Source organism: Styela clava, chromosome 14, assembly GCF_964204865.1.
Source record: "Styela clava chromosome 14, kaStyClav1.hap1.2, whole genome shotgun sequence".
In the NCBI taxonomy this organism is placed as follows: Eukaryota; Metazoa; Chordata; class Ascidiacea; order Stolidobranchia; family Styelidae; genus Styela; species Styela clava.
Window position 1 is genome coordinate 7,818,136 of NC_135263.1, and position 16,201 is coordinate 7,834,336.

The following is a 16,201-nucleotide window of genomic DNA, read 5'->3' on the forward strand; positions in this document are numbered from 1 at the left end:
CATTGCTTTGTGGAAGACAATGACTAAGCTCGTTATTCAAGCCGGAGCGCTTAAAGTATGCTGCTAGGGTTTTTATGCAGTTGATTGTTGCTCAATTACTTTCCACATACACAAATTCTTCTTCAGTGCTGTTTTATTTTCTAATTGAAGAGTATGCTGTAACACAGTTGCCAGCATATGACAACAACAAAGGACACGGTTGACATTTGCCAATGCCAGTTTTATGTTACTGCCCTGATCAGTGCCATAGAAAAAATGTTGTGCCATATACTGGAAAGAAACTCACAATTTATTTATTATTTTCTTCTTATTATTTATTCGAGCATTTTCTTATATTAACTCCAGTTTTAGCTTCATCTGGAAACTTTTCCACTGCCAACACCTGAGGGACTAGAATGTGAGCATTGGAAAAATAATGAACAGTGAGGCTTATATAGCCTGGTTTTTGTATCAGTCCACATATCCGTGGTTAATTCAATTGAACCATATTCAGAAATAGCATTGATTAACTTTGTAGAAATATTTGACTTCACTTCGCTAGCACAATTTCTCACTGTACAGTGAAGTGAGATGGCAAAATATCTTTGGCCTTGAGCTTCCCAATTTTTATGCTAACATTTATAAGTTTTAGTAAACCATTACCTTCAATGGCACGTACCAGTCTCATATCTGATGCTATGAAAGATACTGCTGCATTGGTCAACTCTCTTTCAATGAGGGCGTTATAATTTTATTTGATGAAAAGAAACTTGCGATTGTGCTTGAGAACTTTTTGACATATTTTGCAAACAATATACCCAGAATATATTCCAGTCTTTCTCATACGACAAAACACAATTCTCCCATGCTTTACTTTTCCCAACTGCCTCTTTCAACTAAATCTCCCGACGCAAATTTTCTTTCAATATCACCAATTTCAGACATTGTCGTCTATCAGTGGCTTGCTAATACGGTACCGTGCAGTAATCTTAAATCTGTAATCACCGTAAGACTGATAAGTAAAACAACACCAAGATGCCAAGACAAGGATGGTACCGTAAGATGCTATCCTAAGTATTAATTTTATTCAAGACTTTAGACCAGTGCTCGTCAACCGGGTGTATAGTACACCCCAGGGTGTACAAAAAGTTTGAAGGGTGTACCGTACCCAATGTTGTAAGATACACACTATCACATGATATGCTTCTACAGTTCTACCCCTGTCTCATCTAACAGACATATATATTTAAAATCAGTTGAAGTTATCGAGGGGGAAAGGATGTGATATTTTTGTAGTAGCAAGATTGAGTCTTTTAAAATGTAATAGTGGCAGAATAATGTATTAAAATGTGATTTTTCCGATTTTGAATGTCTGGAATATTTCATTGAGACCTAATAATGGGAAAATTGAAACGCAGATATGAAATCCAAGAGGAGATCAATTGTTCATACCGTGTTTCCCCGAAAATAAGACCTAGCCTCTATTTTTAAAAAGATTTTAATATAAGCCCTACCCTTAAAATAAAACCCAGTCCTGGTCGATAGCGCGAATTATTTTTTGACCTATTCGATAGCAAGACATACACGTTTCAAATGATTATAGTCTATATTTAGCAGTTATTTTAAATAAAAATGTGTTATTTATAAGTAATATATATGAAAATCTCGAAATTCTCTACTTTGTAATTATGTTTGTAACAAATGAAAATAAAAGGCATCCCCCAAAATAAGTCTTAGTGCTGTAGTGATAATTTTAGAGAGTAAATTGAAATAAGACCGTCTTATTTCTGGGAAACACGGTAAGCCTCATGATGTGCTACTACTAAACTTCGGAGCCTATTTTCTGGATGTTGAATATCAGAGTCTTGGTTTTCGAATATGGGCCATTCACAAGTGGAAAGGCAGAAGGTTGCTCTTAGCAGAACACATAACTGGTGAATTACAATCAGATCTTGTACGAAATGCAGAGGACGGCAGGGTGTACCAGATTTCAAGAACTGGTTGAAAGGGTGTACCATTACAAAAAAGGTTGACAAGCACTACTTTAGACCAACCTTACTTTTTTTTACCTTACCTTAAATCAACACCTGATTACAGGATTGAATTATTTGTAAAAAACGTACGGCTGTTTTATCTTTCTTCGTGACAAACCGAAGCACGGGAAATACAAAGTAGATTTGTTACATCACAGTGATCACGATCAGTAAGTGTGGGTACAGTGGAGAGAGACTAAATTGAAAACGCTGAAAGCAACCCAAACGATTTATCTTAATAATTAATCTTTATTCTAGAAATAAATTTTTATTTTTTTTTTAATGAAAAATAACAAATAAAATAATATCAAAAAGAATTACCAATAGTAGGCTACATTATTAATATGTTATTCATGGTTGTTTCAAGGAAGAATTCATCACCGTTCATTTTTTCCATAATTCCATTTTTTTTCATAATCGTCATTTATACGATTACAATTATTTTTAAAAAAATAAATAAGCGCTACTCAGGCTGTGGATGCACCGGTTACGGAAGTTACGTCTATCACTTCTATTCCCGAAGATAAACTAATATTCAAAGAAGGAAAAACAAACGATCTTGGAATTATTCTTAAGAGACATACGCAGCTTACCGATGCAGAGAAATACAGGCACCTAACTTCGGATGGTCCGAAAAACGTGACGATTTTGGATACCGTTAGACAAAGTCGTCGTGAATTTCTCAAAAAATGGCTTGACGATGACAGATTTTGCAGTTGGTTAGTTTACACCCAACTCTGTGATGGGGGTGGTTTGTGTAAGATATGCATCGTCATGCAAGAAGCATAGAACTATCAGGGACACTGCTTTTGTTACAAGACCATGCATTGACTACAAAAAATTTATGGAAAAGGCTGTAGCCCACCTAAATTGAATCAGTTTGCTTATTGATAAACTGTCGTTGTTTCGCGCTTGAAGAAGGGGTGTCTTAAACTTAATATAATTTCTAAAATTTTCAAATTTGCCCCCCCCCCAAATTTGGGACTGGCTACGCCACTGCCCCCCTAAAGTAGTTTATACAACTTCATTCATTCAACTCGGTGTTCTTCAGCGAGTTTTTTTTATATCTAAAATTACCCTGTTTACTGATAGAAATTTCGTTGTTTTGATAGCAATAGTAGCATGACTGAAAACCCCCCTTTTCACCATATAAGAGGTTGGAAATGAAAGAAACCAGGGTTCTACCTCCTCAAAACCGCCGTGTACTCTAGCCTCATTGCATTTCACTCCCTAAATTCATCCCATTCCACATTAAAATAATGAAAACAAAGTTCGTAATAATGACATTTGTTTTTGGATTCATGGACTCGGATGTGGAAGAAGCTGTGACGACTATCGGCTACTGCCTAGGGGTCGGCAATGATTATGTCGCTCGTGGGACAAAATTTAGGGTTGCTAGTCTTTTGCGGGTCTAATATATTTTTTGAAAGTTAAAAATGGGACAGGACGAAAACTGCGACAATTCGTGAACTCAACTCAGTCGTCTTATTAAAAAATTGTTACAAGGACATTCAATGTGACACTGTCTTGTTGCTGTATCACACTTGATAGCTTTACGACGCCAAGATTGGAACATTTTCTAAATGCAAAAATGGGCATCACTAATCCCAATTCTTTGCTTGTTCTTTGTAATGCTCATTTTCGAAAATAATTGTTCGCACAAATATGTACTTCCAAACATCGAAGTGAATATTTTTGCATGGTTTCTGAAATTTTGATAACGATTTTCTTTAAGAAGATACGTTCTCACAAAAATAAAGCAGTGATGAATCTCTCGAAACGAATATTATTTCCTTATTGCAAGAATTCTTTTCGATACTTTTAAATAATAGATTGTTGAATGGTATGAATTAAAATGATAGTTTGAAACAAATATCCCATTTTACAGGCAACAACTCGCGAAACCACTCTTAAACTGAGCACCGAAAATTTTAAAATGTTAAAAGTATACAAAGAATTTTCCGCGGTCAAAGGTCGGAGAAAGGTCCATTCAGTGAATCGTCCGGGCCAAATTATTTTACCCTGGCCGTATTTTGCTGACCACTGGGATACGCAAACTACTGTACCGCACTGTGAAGACGAGTTCAGCAATCCTTTCGCGTGCAATAATCGCCCACATGATTCAAGCCTGCGAATGCACACAGAGTACAGAATTAAGTGCATGATGCGCCGAACAAAAACAGATTTCGCGAAATCGCCCCCTTCGACTTTTTCGCCCACCAAAGGCTGATATCACCCACTTTGGGAATCACTGCTCTATGATATTCTTGCCTAGCTTCTAGTAAAGTCATTTTATGCATTTTCATAAATTCTATAATGAGTTTATAATTCTTATGAGGGTGTAAACTATGTTTGACACTATTATTTACAGATAAACCATAATATACACTTAATTGTTGCCCTATGTTGAATTCTATTAAACTTAAAACAGTTCTATTTTTTTGGTTATCAAGTTCACTATCATCAAATCTATACCGGTAATTAATGTATTCTATAACACACATTATATACCGGTACCGGTATAAACACATCACAAAAATCGGTATATTTATAATGTCGTACGGTATCCTTCCTAATGCAGCAATGTCTTTGATTTACACAATGTCTCAATTTGAAATAAATTTAGAAAGAACGTCGACTGAAACTCCTGGGAACAGCATAGAACTGCACTCCTGATCCTAAAAAACCTGACTCCTGATTGTGCTCAACACTACTATACAGTATACACCTGGTTGACGCCTGTGCTCAATTTATCCTAGAGAGCCGACAACACGCCATAATCCTATGGCGTATCATGGCATCTCGTCCGGTTACCAGTCCATGTCGGCTATCGGATTACTTAGCCAATTATTCGTTTCAGATGCATGGACTTGATTGTAGAAAATAAAACGTAACAAGGCCAGCAGTTCAGTAATCAGAGCGGCCTTCTAATTGCTATATCCCCTCAGCTATCACCGTCTTACTGTACTTTCGTAATCGCGAGATGTCGCCCCTCGGCTCGCACTTCTAATTTCACCAGATTTATTCTCTCATAAGAGCTAATGCAATTACATTGCAGGTCATCTATAGCAGTGGATGCTCACACAGTTGGGGTCGCTATCGATCTTTCTTTGCTTTGTCCCTTCGCAACCATTCCCGCCTTACTTTAATTAATCGCCCTTCTACTCGGCCTTCAGATTTCTCTAGATTTATTTTCCCATAGGAGCTAATGCAATTAAGGAATAACCAACTTAAAGCAGTGGAAACTCCCACAATTAAGATCGCTATACTTAGGGCCTGAGCCCGAGCCCTTCATTTAGCGGGACCTTAATCTTAACCCCTAAACCATTAAGCTGTTGACTAATATTGCCGCGTTTTTTAGAGGTTACTCTTCTGCTACAGATAAGCAAAGTAGAGTTGCCAGTTTCAATTTTAAACTGCATTGCAGCGTACAAGTGAGAACTCCTCTCTTTTACTTCGGAATGATATATCCTTGTGTGATATAAGAATTCAAATTTATGTAGAACATTTCTATCTATTGTGTAAAGTGCTGGATAGAAACACTAAGCTATATTGAATCGCTTTTAGTGTTGATGAAGTTGACTTACGAAGACTCATATACTACATTTATTTCTGGCAACGTCGCATAAATCAATCCATGTTTTTGCCATCTAAACGTTCAAGTCAAATATTATATAGGCATAGGGCCTATACCGGTGGTGCATTTAATAGCTTTGATAAACGCGATGCGCCCAGTTTAGCTTAGCTGGTTCAGCCGATTTGTCTTTTAAATTTACTAACATAAATGTTGCGGTCTACATTGAAGGCAGTCGGACCGAGACTGTACGGTACGGCATCTGAAATACGGTGAGTACCGGTACCGGTAAGTGATTGAATATTTCCATAAGTACTCCGACATGGACTGGTACGGTAACTGGACGGCATGGCCTAAGTCAATCTATGAAAACCACCGTACTCACTGTTTATGCAAGTACGGTACCGGTATGCACTTTAAAAGTTTACGATCTCCAAATCAAGTATATTTTTTCCAGAGAAGCCGAGGGGGACCCAAGGTTCTAACACCTGTTTTAACAGATTGGGTAGTTAATAATTATTGTTAATGTTAAGCATGTATGAATTTTGCCAATCAGCCAACTAGGCTATCATCGATTACCGGTATCACTAGAAATTATGGAGTATTAAACGAGCCACAAGACCAGCGTATGACCGAGGAATCCCCTTTCTACCGGAAGACTGGCATAGGTAGGTACCTGAATCGAATATGTTTTTTCTGAGAAATAGTTGGGAATTTTGAAGGTGACCTAGACACCCACGTTGGTTTACTGTGAAGTGCTAGACCAGGTTGGTCCAAGGTTGTCGGCCTAGCAGGCCCTATTATTATTTTTGTATTATTCGCAGGCCACAATAGTGCCTAGAATGGGTAAACAGTGCAATACAAAACAAACACTTCTATTGTCCAAACACCTTGATCATTATTTGTCATTTATTAAGCTAAAACATGCAAAAAACACCAAAAAACTCACGTAAACGTGCGAAAATCTTACAATAATTACGCTTAGTGTAAGATTTCAAACTTTTCATAACATAGAAAATGCCGTTTTAGATTGTCATCAACACAACTTGCAGACATATTATGCAAGCATTATGGTATGGTATGCCATACATATCCAGTCAAAAAATCTGTTTGAATTGGTCAGTTTTCTTTTCAAACTCATGTTTACAAAATAACTTGCAAATAACTGCAGATTGATTGATTACCGAGTTTTACCAAATTTGGGATACAGGAGGATAATTCCTAAGTTTTTGTAATACTGTTTAGGCTGGTTGCAAAAATGATCCGGCAGGAATCATATTCAGTTAACATGCATAGCCAACCTAGGCTAATAGATTCCTTATTCAATTTTTAGTTGTCTATGAAGCCTATTTTGTTTTCATATATATTCCCACCAAAAAATTGGAAAGCCAGAAAACAATTTAGACAACCCAAGCACATAAATCAACTTTGCTAGTTGCTTCAGCTAGCCATAACACTACTCAATTCAGTGACATCAAAATATTTTTTTGGTTATTTTTATGACGAAAAACTCTAAATGAGATTTGTTGTTTACCTTTGCGCAAATGCGTCGCAGGCCACAGATAATGACGCTGTGGGCCACATGTGGCCCGCAGGCCTGGGTTTGGACCATCCTGTGCTAGACAATGATCACAGATGACGTAAATCAGGTACCGTACAATAACAAAATTTGCACAATAAGTGTTGAAATGAAGATTATTTGCCTTGATCAATACCGGTAAACACCAGCGGTATGGTACGGTACCGTATCGATACCTATTGTGAATCTGTAAATGCAGAAATGAGCGGGTAAATGAAATATATTAATGCACTACACCATGTTTCACATTTAGATCAAGAATAAATGGACAAATGACTGTGGTGTCAAGTCTAAATTGACAAGACTATAGCAGAAAATAGAAAAAGAAGACTACTAAGAACAAACACAAATGAATTGACAAGAGCACAATAAAAGGAAATTATTGACATCAGGTGGGGTGAAATAGTACCGAAGAGTCTAAAAACTATTATTGGAGAGTTGCCATTCATTAATGATAGAAATATAGTCGGAGCACCCCACAGCTTGAACTGATAAATTACCATTAACACAAAAGTTAATTCTGTAATATTTGGAAGGTGACAAGCGAGGTAAATACAAAGAGTGTTTGATGGCTAATCATGTGTTGTGCACAACAGTACGGCACACTATACAGATCGAGCGACATTGTCTCGTTTCAGAGAAACCCTTTTTTTTTTTATGATCAGACACCCTTCCTATGGGAGACGTATGGACATTGTTGTCCCTCAATATCGGTGAAAATAAGAGTATAATGAAGCTGCACAAAATATTTCAAAAAAGCGCAATCTAAAAACGTCATCATTGAATTCCCCGAGGAAAAAAAATCTGATTTACGTGAGAAAAAATTGTTTTTAATGTGGCATTTGAGAGTTTTTGCAAAAAACAGCAATTTTGGTCATGTGCTGGCTGCGATTGATTTAGATTATTGAGACAAACATGGCGCGATATGACGCATCTGCCGTCGTGCCAGACGCTCCTCATTTAGGAGACACTTGGAGTGTTATTTTATTGAACCAAATGGAGGGGAATTATTGGAATTTGGATGGTGTGCCGTACTGCACAAGGACGCAGCTAGGATATTTTGGGAGGAGGGGTAACAGTAAAATTAAAAGAGTAAGCCAAAGGCCCAAAGGTTCAATCCATAGCGCCGAAAGGCGTTTAGAGAACTGAACATTGTGCATCAGTTACAGTGAAAGTCTGTTGAACAAATTCTATACTTGCATGTACCTTGCCTCCCTTCGCCAGATGTCCAATATTTAGCATGTCTTATTTCCAGCATCTACTTGCTAATCGTCCACCATTAATACATAATCAGCAGTAACCATGACGCTTTGTTCGCTCTTTATTGTTTCCTAAATCAGCTAGTTATTTGCCGGAGAGGAACAAATGTAACCACCAGTGTTCACTATTAGCGCACTTTTTTTGCGAAAATTGCGAAGCACTTTCGCAACTTTTTTTAGGGACTGCGAAATAGCACTTTTTTCCGATTTTGAAGAGAAATAGCACTTTTTCCGATTTCGAATGGAATAAAAATTCAAATTTAACCCTTTCCGTGCGGTGGGCACGTATACGTACCCACGACAAAACTCGCTAGATTGCGGCGGGTACGTTGATGTACTCCACTGTTTTATTTAGCAATCGGTCGCAAACTGTTGGTCTAGTTTTTCCGGGTTTCAGTTTATTGATAAGAAGTCTTCTTCGAGATTAACATAAGCGACGATAAATCTGGCTTTCGTTTACCGTGGGAATTTTATTTGCGGTGGAATGAGGGAGTGTTTTTTAAATTTATGCAAATTTCGGTGTTTTTTGGGTGGTAATAGAAGACATATTATCCCTTCCATCTACCAAAGTATTTTGAGTTAGATAGCGAAATTGCTACAGCAATATTATGCTATTGTTTGCCAACCAAGAAGCGGTAACAGTAAAGGATTTAGCGAATATTTCTATTTTTTATTACGGTTTGAAGTTTCAACACCCAAGAAAAATGATGCCTTTTTTCTATCCGGTTTGTGACTCAGACCACCCCTTTTAAAAAAAATATTTTTTTTTAATTGCCAATTGCAAGCTCTTTGAATAAGCTTTTCAACGAGCCGTCAGTGGGCAGCAGAGGATCATTACTTTTTCGTTAGTCGATCGATTAGTTGTGGGGGTACAAATGCATAAAGTCGGCGTAGCAAATACGATTATTTTATAAAAAATAAAAATCGCATGGAAAGGGTTAACAAATATTTTCGAGTATTAAGTTGACAAATAAGTAACATACTAGTATTTTTGTAACTCAATTCTGCATATCATAACAATATTTACCGGAATTCTAACCTATGAGATGCAGACATAGGAGATAAAGCTTTTGCATTAACGGCAAAATTCTTGTTTATAATATGATTATTATACAAGCACACCGATTCCGCTTCTCCCGCAAAAAACGCTCCCGGTGATTGAAACCAGATGTTGGAATAATAGGCAGTGCGTTTCTTTGAACGAGAGTGGTCATGTGACTATCAATGATATCGATGAATTCAAAATGACTATAAAAGTGTTACGTGTTATAGTCACTTTGGATGAATTGTGACCAAACTGCACGATTTTCAAATCAGACGAAACTTTTAGCAGCATGTCACAGATTTGCAAAATCACCAAATTCACAAAATACCATTAAGGGCCATTTTATTGTAATCACAATGTTGAAAGGACGTGGCATTTTCCGGAATTTTGCGATATTTACACAACTATTTCTCGTTGATATGCGAGGTTGGGTGGGCAAAATTCAATATTTTTTTGAATCGAATATTTTTAAGGAGTACCGAATAAACGTGGTGGAAACATTAAAAAATCGGCAACAAAGACTTTTTACTGGTTAATTCCGTTGTAATCGCTAATTGTTCTTGTCACCGATCATTTTGGCGGCGATAGATATCCAATTCCAGCGTTACTTTCGTTACATCTGTGCAAATTTCAAAATTTTAAACTGACTTGGCCAAAAGCCTATTACAAGCATTCAAGTCATAGTGTTTGTAGTTGTATATGGCCCTGGGCTTGTAACATAGGCACCATAAAAATGGCTCTACTATGGACTACTTTCACATAGACGAGTCGCGAAGCGTCGTTACTTGCGTTACAGAAAAATGACACTAGTTTTTTGGACAAAACTTTGACATGCTCCCCATCTCAAGATAATACCACTAACTAACTACTTTTTCCCATGTCAGAAGAGATTATATTTCAGATGTGAAATCAAAAAAAATTATGTGAAAAACTTTCATTTGAATATTAAAATTTTCATAAGGAACAAAAAATGGTCCGTTACTTGCGTTACGTTACTTACGTTACAATCATGGTCCAATTTTTAGTTTATTGCCAAGTTTGACATTTAGTCAATATTTAACATTTAATTTCCTTAAATTTCTATGTTTAAATTATAAATCCATAATTAGAAGATAAATTCTGAAAATAAAATAGTGTTTTAAGAACAAACTAGCAATATAGAACTATTTGCTTGGCAAAGAACAATAACATGAAAAATAAAACAAAAAATGAATGAAACTAACAAACAGTCAAAGGTAATGCATTTGATATTTTTACTATAGCAGGGTTTATTTTTATTTATATTGCCAGAAAGAGGTATATGCTAAACATTTCAGTTCTTTTACGTGTAGTAACATTATAACAAAATATATTATGTTAAATGAAATTGCAGACAATGTAAAAAAATCGAATTAATGTAGAATAGCTTTTACTCTATGCTCGAGTTCACTGAAGTTCGCAATAACATAGTGCCCTCTATTGTTGATTGGAATCGGCTTCTCCAGTTGTTCAACTATGTCTGTGTTCATATAGAAAATGGAATCTTGGGTAATTGGCCATTTCCAGTTCTTACCATCCCTCTCCATTACCGAGACCTTGAATTCATTATTCTGTATACAAGTAACTTCACCTGGGTATAAATTTCCTTCGTAGCGAACAGCTACCCAATCTCCTATTTTTACACTAGAGCCTTGCGTACTTCTTTCAGCTGCATCCACATTAATATCTCCTGTTAAAAATGATGTGATGAGTTGACCATTTTTAACCTCCATGTGGTGAATTTTGCTTATACCATGAACAGACGAGGCTTCAGCAAAAATTTTTTCTAAATCCAGTTTATAGCTTATCTCTTTAATTTGCTCACGCGTAATTTCCATGCATTTTATATTTTGTATTGCCATGGTAGCTTCTGTAAAAGATTTTGCATCAATGACATGATGTTTTCTGCATCGGACTTGATTCCATACATATCTTTTAACTGAACCACCGATACCATCGACTGGACCTTTACCGTGCGATGTAGCAAAAAAATTCCAGGATATTGATATATTGTGCACACTTTCCAAGGCCGGCAAAGACGCTAAAATATATTTGTTTTTGAATTGGGAGCTGGGACCATCTGACCAAATTTTGACAGATTTGATAAAACTAGGTAATGTGGACAAAATTTTGCTCAGAATTGGAATTACTGCTTCTTTTGAGTGACAAAGATAATCTGACACCACTGCCATTGAATGATTTTTTCCCCCATACCACGCTGCAGCTGTAAAAATACTAATTTGCTGTTGCTGCCAATGTGCACTCTGTATCTCATCTTGGTTAACGCAAGTATAATTTTCAGCAAAATCAATTTGAATTAATGCTTCACTATTACTGTACGATGCCGAAGTTGATAAAGTATTATCTCGATCTAACTTGTAACGCATAGACTGCTGCCTTTTAATATACGAGTGTTCCAAAAACTGCGGTAACATTTGATATACATGCTCCAGAAGATCATTTACATCACCCTCCTCCTGAACCTTTTTCAATCTAGAATCACTGACACTATTCTCCCACACATACCAGCTCACAAACTTATTTTCAAAACCTTCCAGTACTGCACCCCAACTCATTTTAAATCCTGCACCATCCTTGCATCGCATACATACATTTTTCCAGCATTCTAAATTTGGACTAGCACAGACAAATGTGTTTACAATATTTGTGGTATACGATGGAAATTCCGGAATCACTTTATGCAAAGAATTAATTGCACAAATAAAATTCTCATGATATTTGCAAAGGCAAACATTATGAGGCAATCTGGAACTTAAAAACACATTTTTTGGTCTAAGTTCTGCAAACTTACTTCGTCCTATTTTTAAATGCGGAAATTCATCACGAAAAATTTGATATACTTCTGCGATGCTAGATGTTAAATGACGTGTTTGTAGCCTTTCTGTAAACCCATCTTTTTTTATTGATATCACATCCTTTTTTCCAGGTGCTTGCCGGCTGATATCGTCTCGCCTATAAAAATCTGCAACAGCATTAACTGTAGATTCTAATATACCGGTACGACGTTTTCTATCAGTTGATGGATTGCCCTGTTGTTCTTTATCCAAAATTTCCCAATATAGTTTTCGAACTACTGCCTTTTGTCTATTTGGAGTACTAGGCAGTGCAGTACGCATCATTCGCTTTGCCCTTGCAGAAGCCTTTGCAAATGCCAAAGCACTCTTGAATGGAGCATGGTTTTCTTTGGCCTGCTTTTTCATCAACCTGTGTTTGGCAACACGCATCTTTACTGCATTTCTTCGCTTTTGCTTAATCATATTTTGCTCTTTCACAGATAAATTATTTTCCTTGTTTCGTGACTGTTCTCTACTTCTCCGTACATATTCTTTCTGTTTTAACTTAAATTCTCCTATTTTCCCTTCTGCCTTTTGTCTCTCCCTGAACCGCTTCTGTCGCTCTGCTGCAGTCAAAGGCATTTTTTCGGTACTGGTACTTTTTGACTAACTCCCAACAGCTGAATCTAGATTCTAGACTACATAATTTACTGCAATAAATGGGATAAAAACATCTAAAATAGCCAAAAAGTGCAGGGTAATGTACCTGGTAATGGTCTTTGTGTACCGGTAAGGTTTCCACCACCACAATATACAAATAATATCTACAATTTAGGGTTGCCAGATATCATGCATTTTATTGTGGCCAGTGGCAACCTATTTCTTCTAACTTGTTTAAGTGATGTGCCAAAAATTAGGTATTCTCTGAAATTAACTATAAGGAAATATATAAATAATAATTCAAAATAAACTATCTATTTATAACTTATGTTAAAACCATAATTTTCCATATATTATATCTTTTTGATTACTAGAGTCTGATTTATAAGATTTTGTTACTTACGTTACAATTGTTACTTGCGTTACAAAATTTGACATTGAATATTAATTAATATATACAATCATAGTAAGTTAAAATGCACACATATTGGCTGTGTGTGTGTACATAGGATGATGGTATATTGGCAAAAAATGAATTTCAGTATTTTTTTACAAACCGTAAAAAATGTCGAAAAAACGTTACTCGCGTTACCAAAAAATCGATATCAGTAAATTGCTCCCACAGATACCAAGGGGCAGTATTATACAAAACTGAATGTATCCTGAGAATGGTGATAGCACTCTAGTATAGCAAATAATTCATGTTCATTTGTGTTTGAATTATTTAGGTTAAAACTTAAAGTTTTGTGCCAATGGCTCAAAAAGCTAGAAATTGAGGTCAATGCCCCACCTACTTTCAACAAGCTTCATTTTTTTTATTATCGAATATAGTTGTGAAATAAATTAAGTTAACAAAACTCCAAGATATATTTCATGATAATATGGTTTGTTTGGGATTGGACACTTTTATTTTTTTCAAGTTTGTCCCTAGTTCCGTGGAATTGCCCAATAGTGATTGAATAATTCGGCAATAAAGACATTTCTGCGTGGTCATAAGACGAGATGACGTTAATGAACAGCACTTCTTTTACAGGATATTTTACGTATGCGACTTAATGCTAAAAAGATTGGGCTCGAGTGCTTTTTTTTTCGAGTGCTCGAGTGCCTAATAGAGGTCAGGCGCTAATTGTAACTAATTCCCTCAAGTTTCAACGTGTTTTCAACAAAACAATACCCCGGCGATAATTATAGCTAAAATGTTACCAAGCAATTCACAATTTTATTTATGGAATTTGCAAATTCACCAATTTCTTCCCTAATTATTAGTGCAAAAAATACTCCCCTTCTTCCGCGGCGGTTTGACGGGTTCTTTGTTCCATTCTTCAGAAAGTTCTGACACGGGGATATAGAATACTGAATCCGGAGGGTTGAATCCCTGTCCACTTACTGGTGATTTTCCGTTTTGAAATGCGTGAAACATTCTCTATTTTAAATTAAATGACATTTCGCGGGCTAGAGTTCTCCCCGAAAATGATGTGTTCCAGACGTTAGTTAGATGATAGATAAAACATTAGATTAATAATTTTCGTGACGCCCCGTTTTCGAAAATACAAAGTTATATCACAAAAAATGCGTTATGATACATTTGGAATGAAACATTATTTACGGTTAACTCAGATCATATTTTACTCTTCATGACACCCGGTATCCGAAAATACAGTTGTATCTCGAAAAGTGTGTTTTGTTACATTTAAAATAAAACGTTTTTGCGATTAATTTAGATCAAATTTTACCTTTCACGGCAACCCGTTTCCGAAAATACAAAGTTATATCACAAAAAAATGCGTTTTGTTACATTTATTTTGCATTCCCAATAAAATACATATTTTCCCTAATTAAGGTCGTCGATGAATCTGTTCCTGTCGTTCAAGCTCGACACACGTTTGGACGAGTGTGGGGCAGTTTTTTGGTCGACGATAAATTAAAAAGTTGCCACACGTTATTTGTATAACGATAATAACTGAAAATTAAGATTTTATAAGAGAAGTGAATTTGTCTCAAGATGGTATTTTACGATTCCTGCCCACAGAAAATAAACACGCTGACAGGCTTGGTTATAATTGACATTCGTTCAATTTATTTTACACTATTAATAAACGCGCCACACCAATTGCGACCATATAAATTGCAGTCGCATCGGTATGGACTGTGTGTTTTTGGCGCTCTCACATTAATAATAATTTTCAACAAAACAATACCCCGACGGTCATTGAAGCTGAATTCGTTACCGAATAATTCACAATTTTATTTACGGAATTTGCAACTTGACGATTTTGATGATGTCATGCCCTAATTATTACTGCTTAAATGCCTCAAAATACAACAAATGTAATCATTTTCGACGATAACAGGCGCAACAATTCGTAAACGAGCCGTTATAACGAAATTCGCGATTGATTTTACCTCTCTCTTGTTTACAATTTTAACATCCCGCCGGCCATGTATGGTCGAATAAAATGTTCACATATTCGAAACATGACTTGGCCAAGGATGGAAGGGATCACTAAAGAGCTAATAGAAAGTACATACGCGAGGGTATGATATTAATATCGAGAATATTTGTGAGCATATCACAGGACGGAAATATTTTGCACCCGGCTGTTTGTTGGCAGAACAACGATACGCTAAAGTTAATTGATCGAATACAGGGAAGTATTTATTTATCATCTCACTTGCGAACATCGAGGTTTTGGCGGAATTGTACGATCATGTTGTCTTTCTTAAATAATAACTTTTTCAATAAATGTTCATTTTTCTTTTGCGTCTTTATTATATGTCGGGTTTTCATTTATTTTAAATTCGAAATTGTCCGAAATACTCCAACAGGTGTATAAGTACAATAATAATAGTACTTACCAGGGAAGTTTAATACACACGATGTGTAAAGGGCGTCGTAACTCCCGTTTATTAATTATAAATTTTTTTACATTCTGCTTAAAAAACAACGCACGTAACTCTCGCGGCCAAATCTTTTTGTTTTGTATGGCATCGTCTTGGCGACGAATTTATTGCCGACTGAATTTTAGTTATTTTCTGTTTGTTGGTTTCTAAACTTCACAAACTTGGGTAGCAATTACTATTAATGTGAGATTTGTGCATATAAACGATTGAATATCGCGACTGGATGTCCGATATCTGAGAATGCGTAATTCTCTTTCAACATTAATTTTCAGGATATCAGCGGTCATGTGGTCGAATAAAAATTATTTATCAAATGGATTGGTATTTCGAGACACTCTCAAAATTATTTGGGATCCAC

The 16,201-nt window shown here is 36.1% G+C and overlaps 2 protein-coding genes across 7 annotated transcripts in view; one reads left to right on the forward strand and one right to left on the reverse strand.

The window, feature by feature from the left end:
- The first annotated feature begins 5,727 nt into the window (after window positions 1–5,727).
- The window catches only part of LOC120340681 (sodium channel protein type 3 subunit alpha-like), a 128,446-nt gene continuing 117,972 nt past the window's right edge, over window positions 5,728–16,201 (forward strand). For 4 of the 6 annotated variants that reach the window (XM_039409008.2, XM_039409006.2, XM_078119796.1 and 1 more), the window contains exons 1-2: window positions 5,728–6,254; window positions 7,419–7,557. The gene's annotated coding sequence lies outside the window, so the exon portion shown is untranslated. The remainder of the gene's footprint in view (window positions 6,255–7,418; window positions 7,558–16,201) is intronic. The other 2 variants (XM_078119797.1, XM_039409012.2) reach the window with 1 other exon arrangement.
- LOC144432038 (uncharacterized) lies at window positions 8,208–12,924 on the reverse strand. The gene has a single exon (XM_078120050.1). The coding sequence runs from the start codon at window positions 12,922–12,924 to the stop codon at window positions 10,861–10,863; it is 2,064 nt and encodes a 687-aa protein (XP_077976176.1). The 3' UTR covers window positions 8,208–10,860.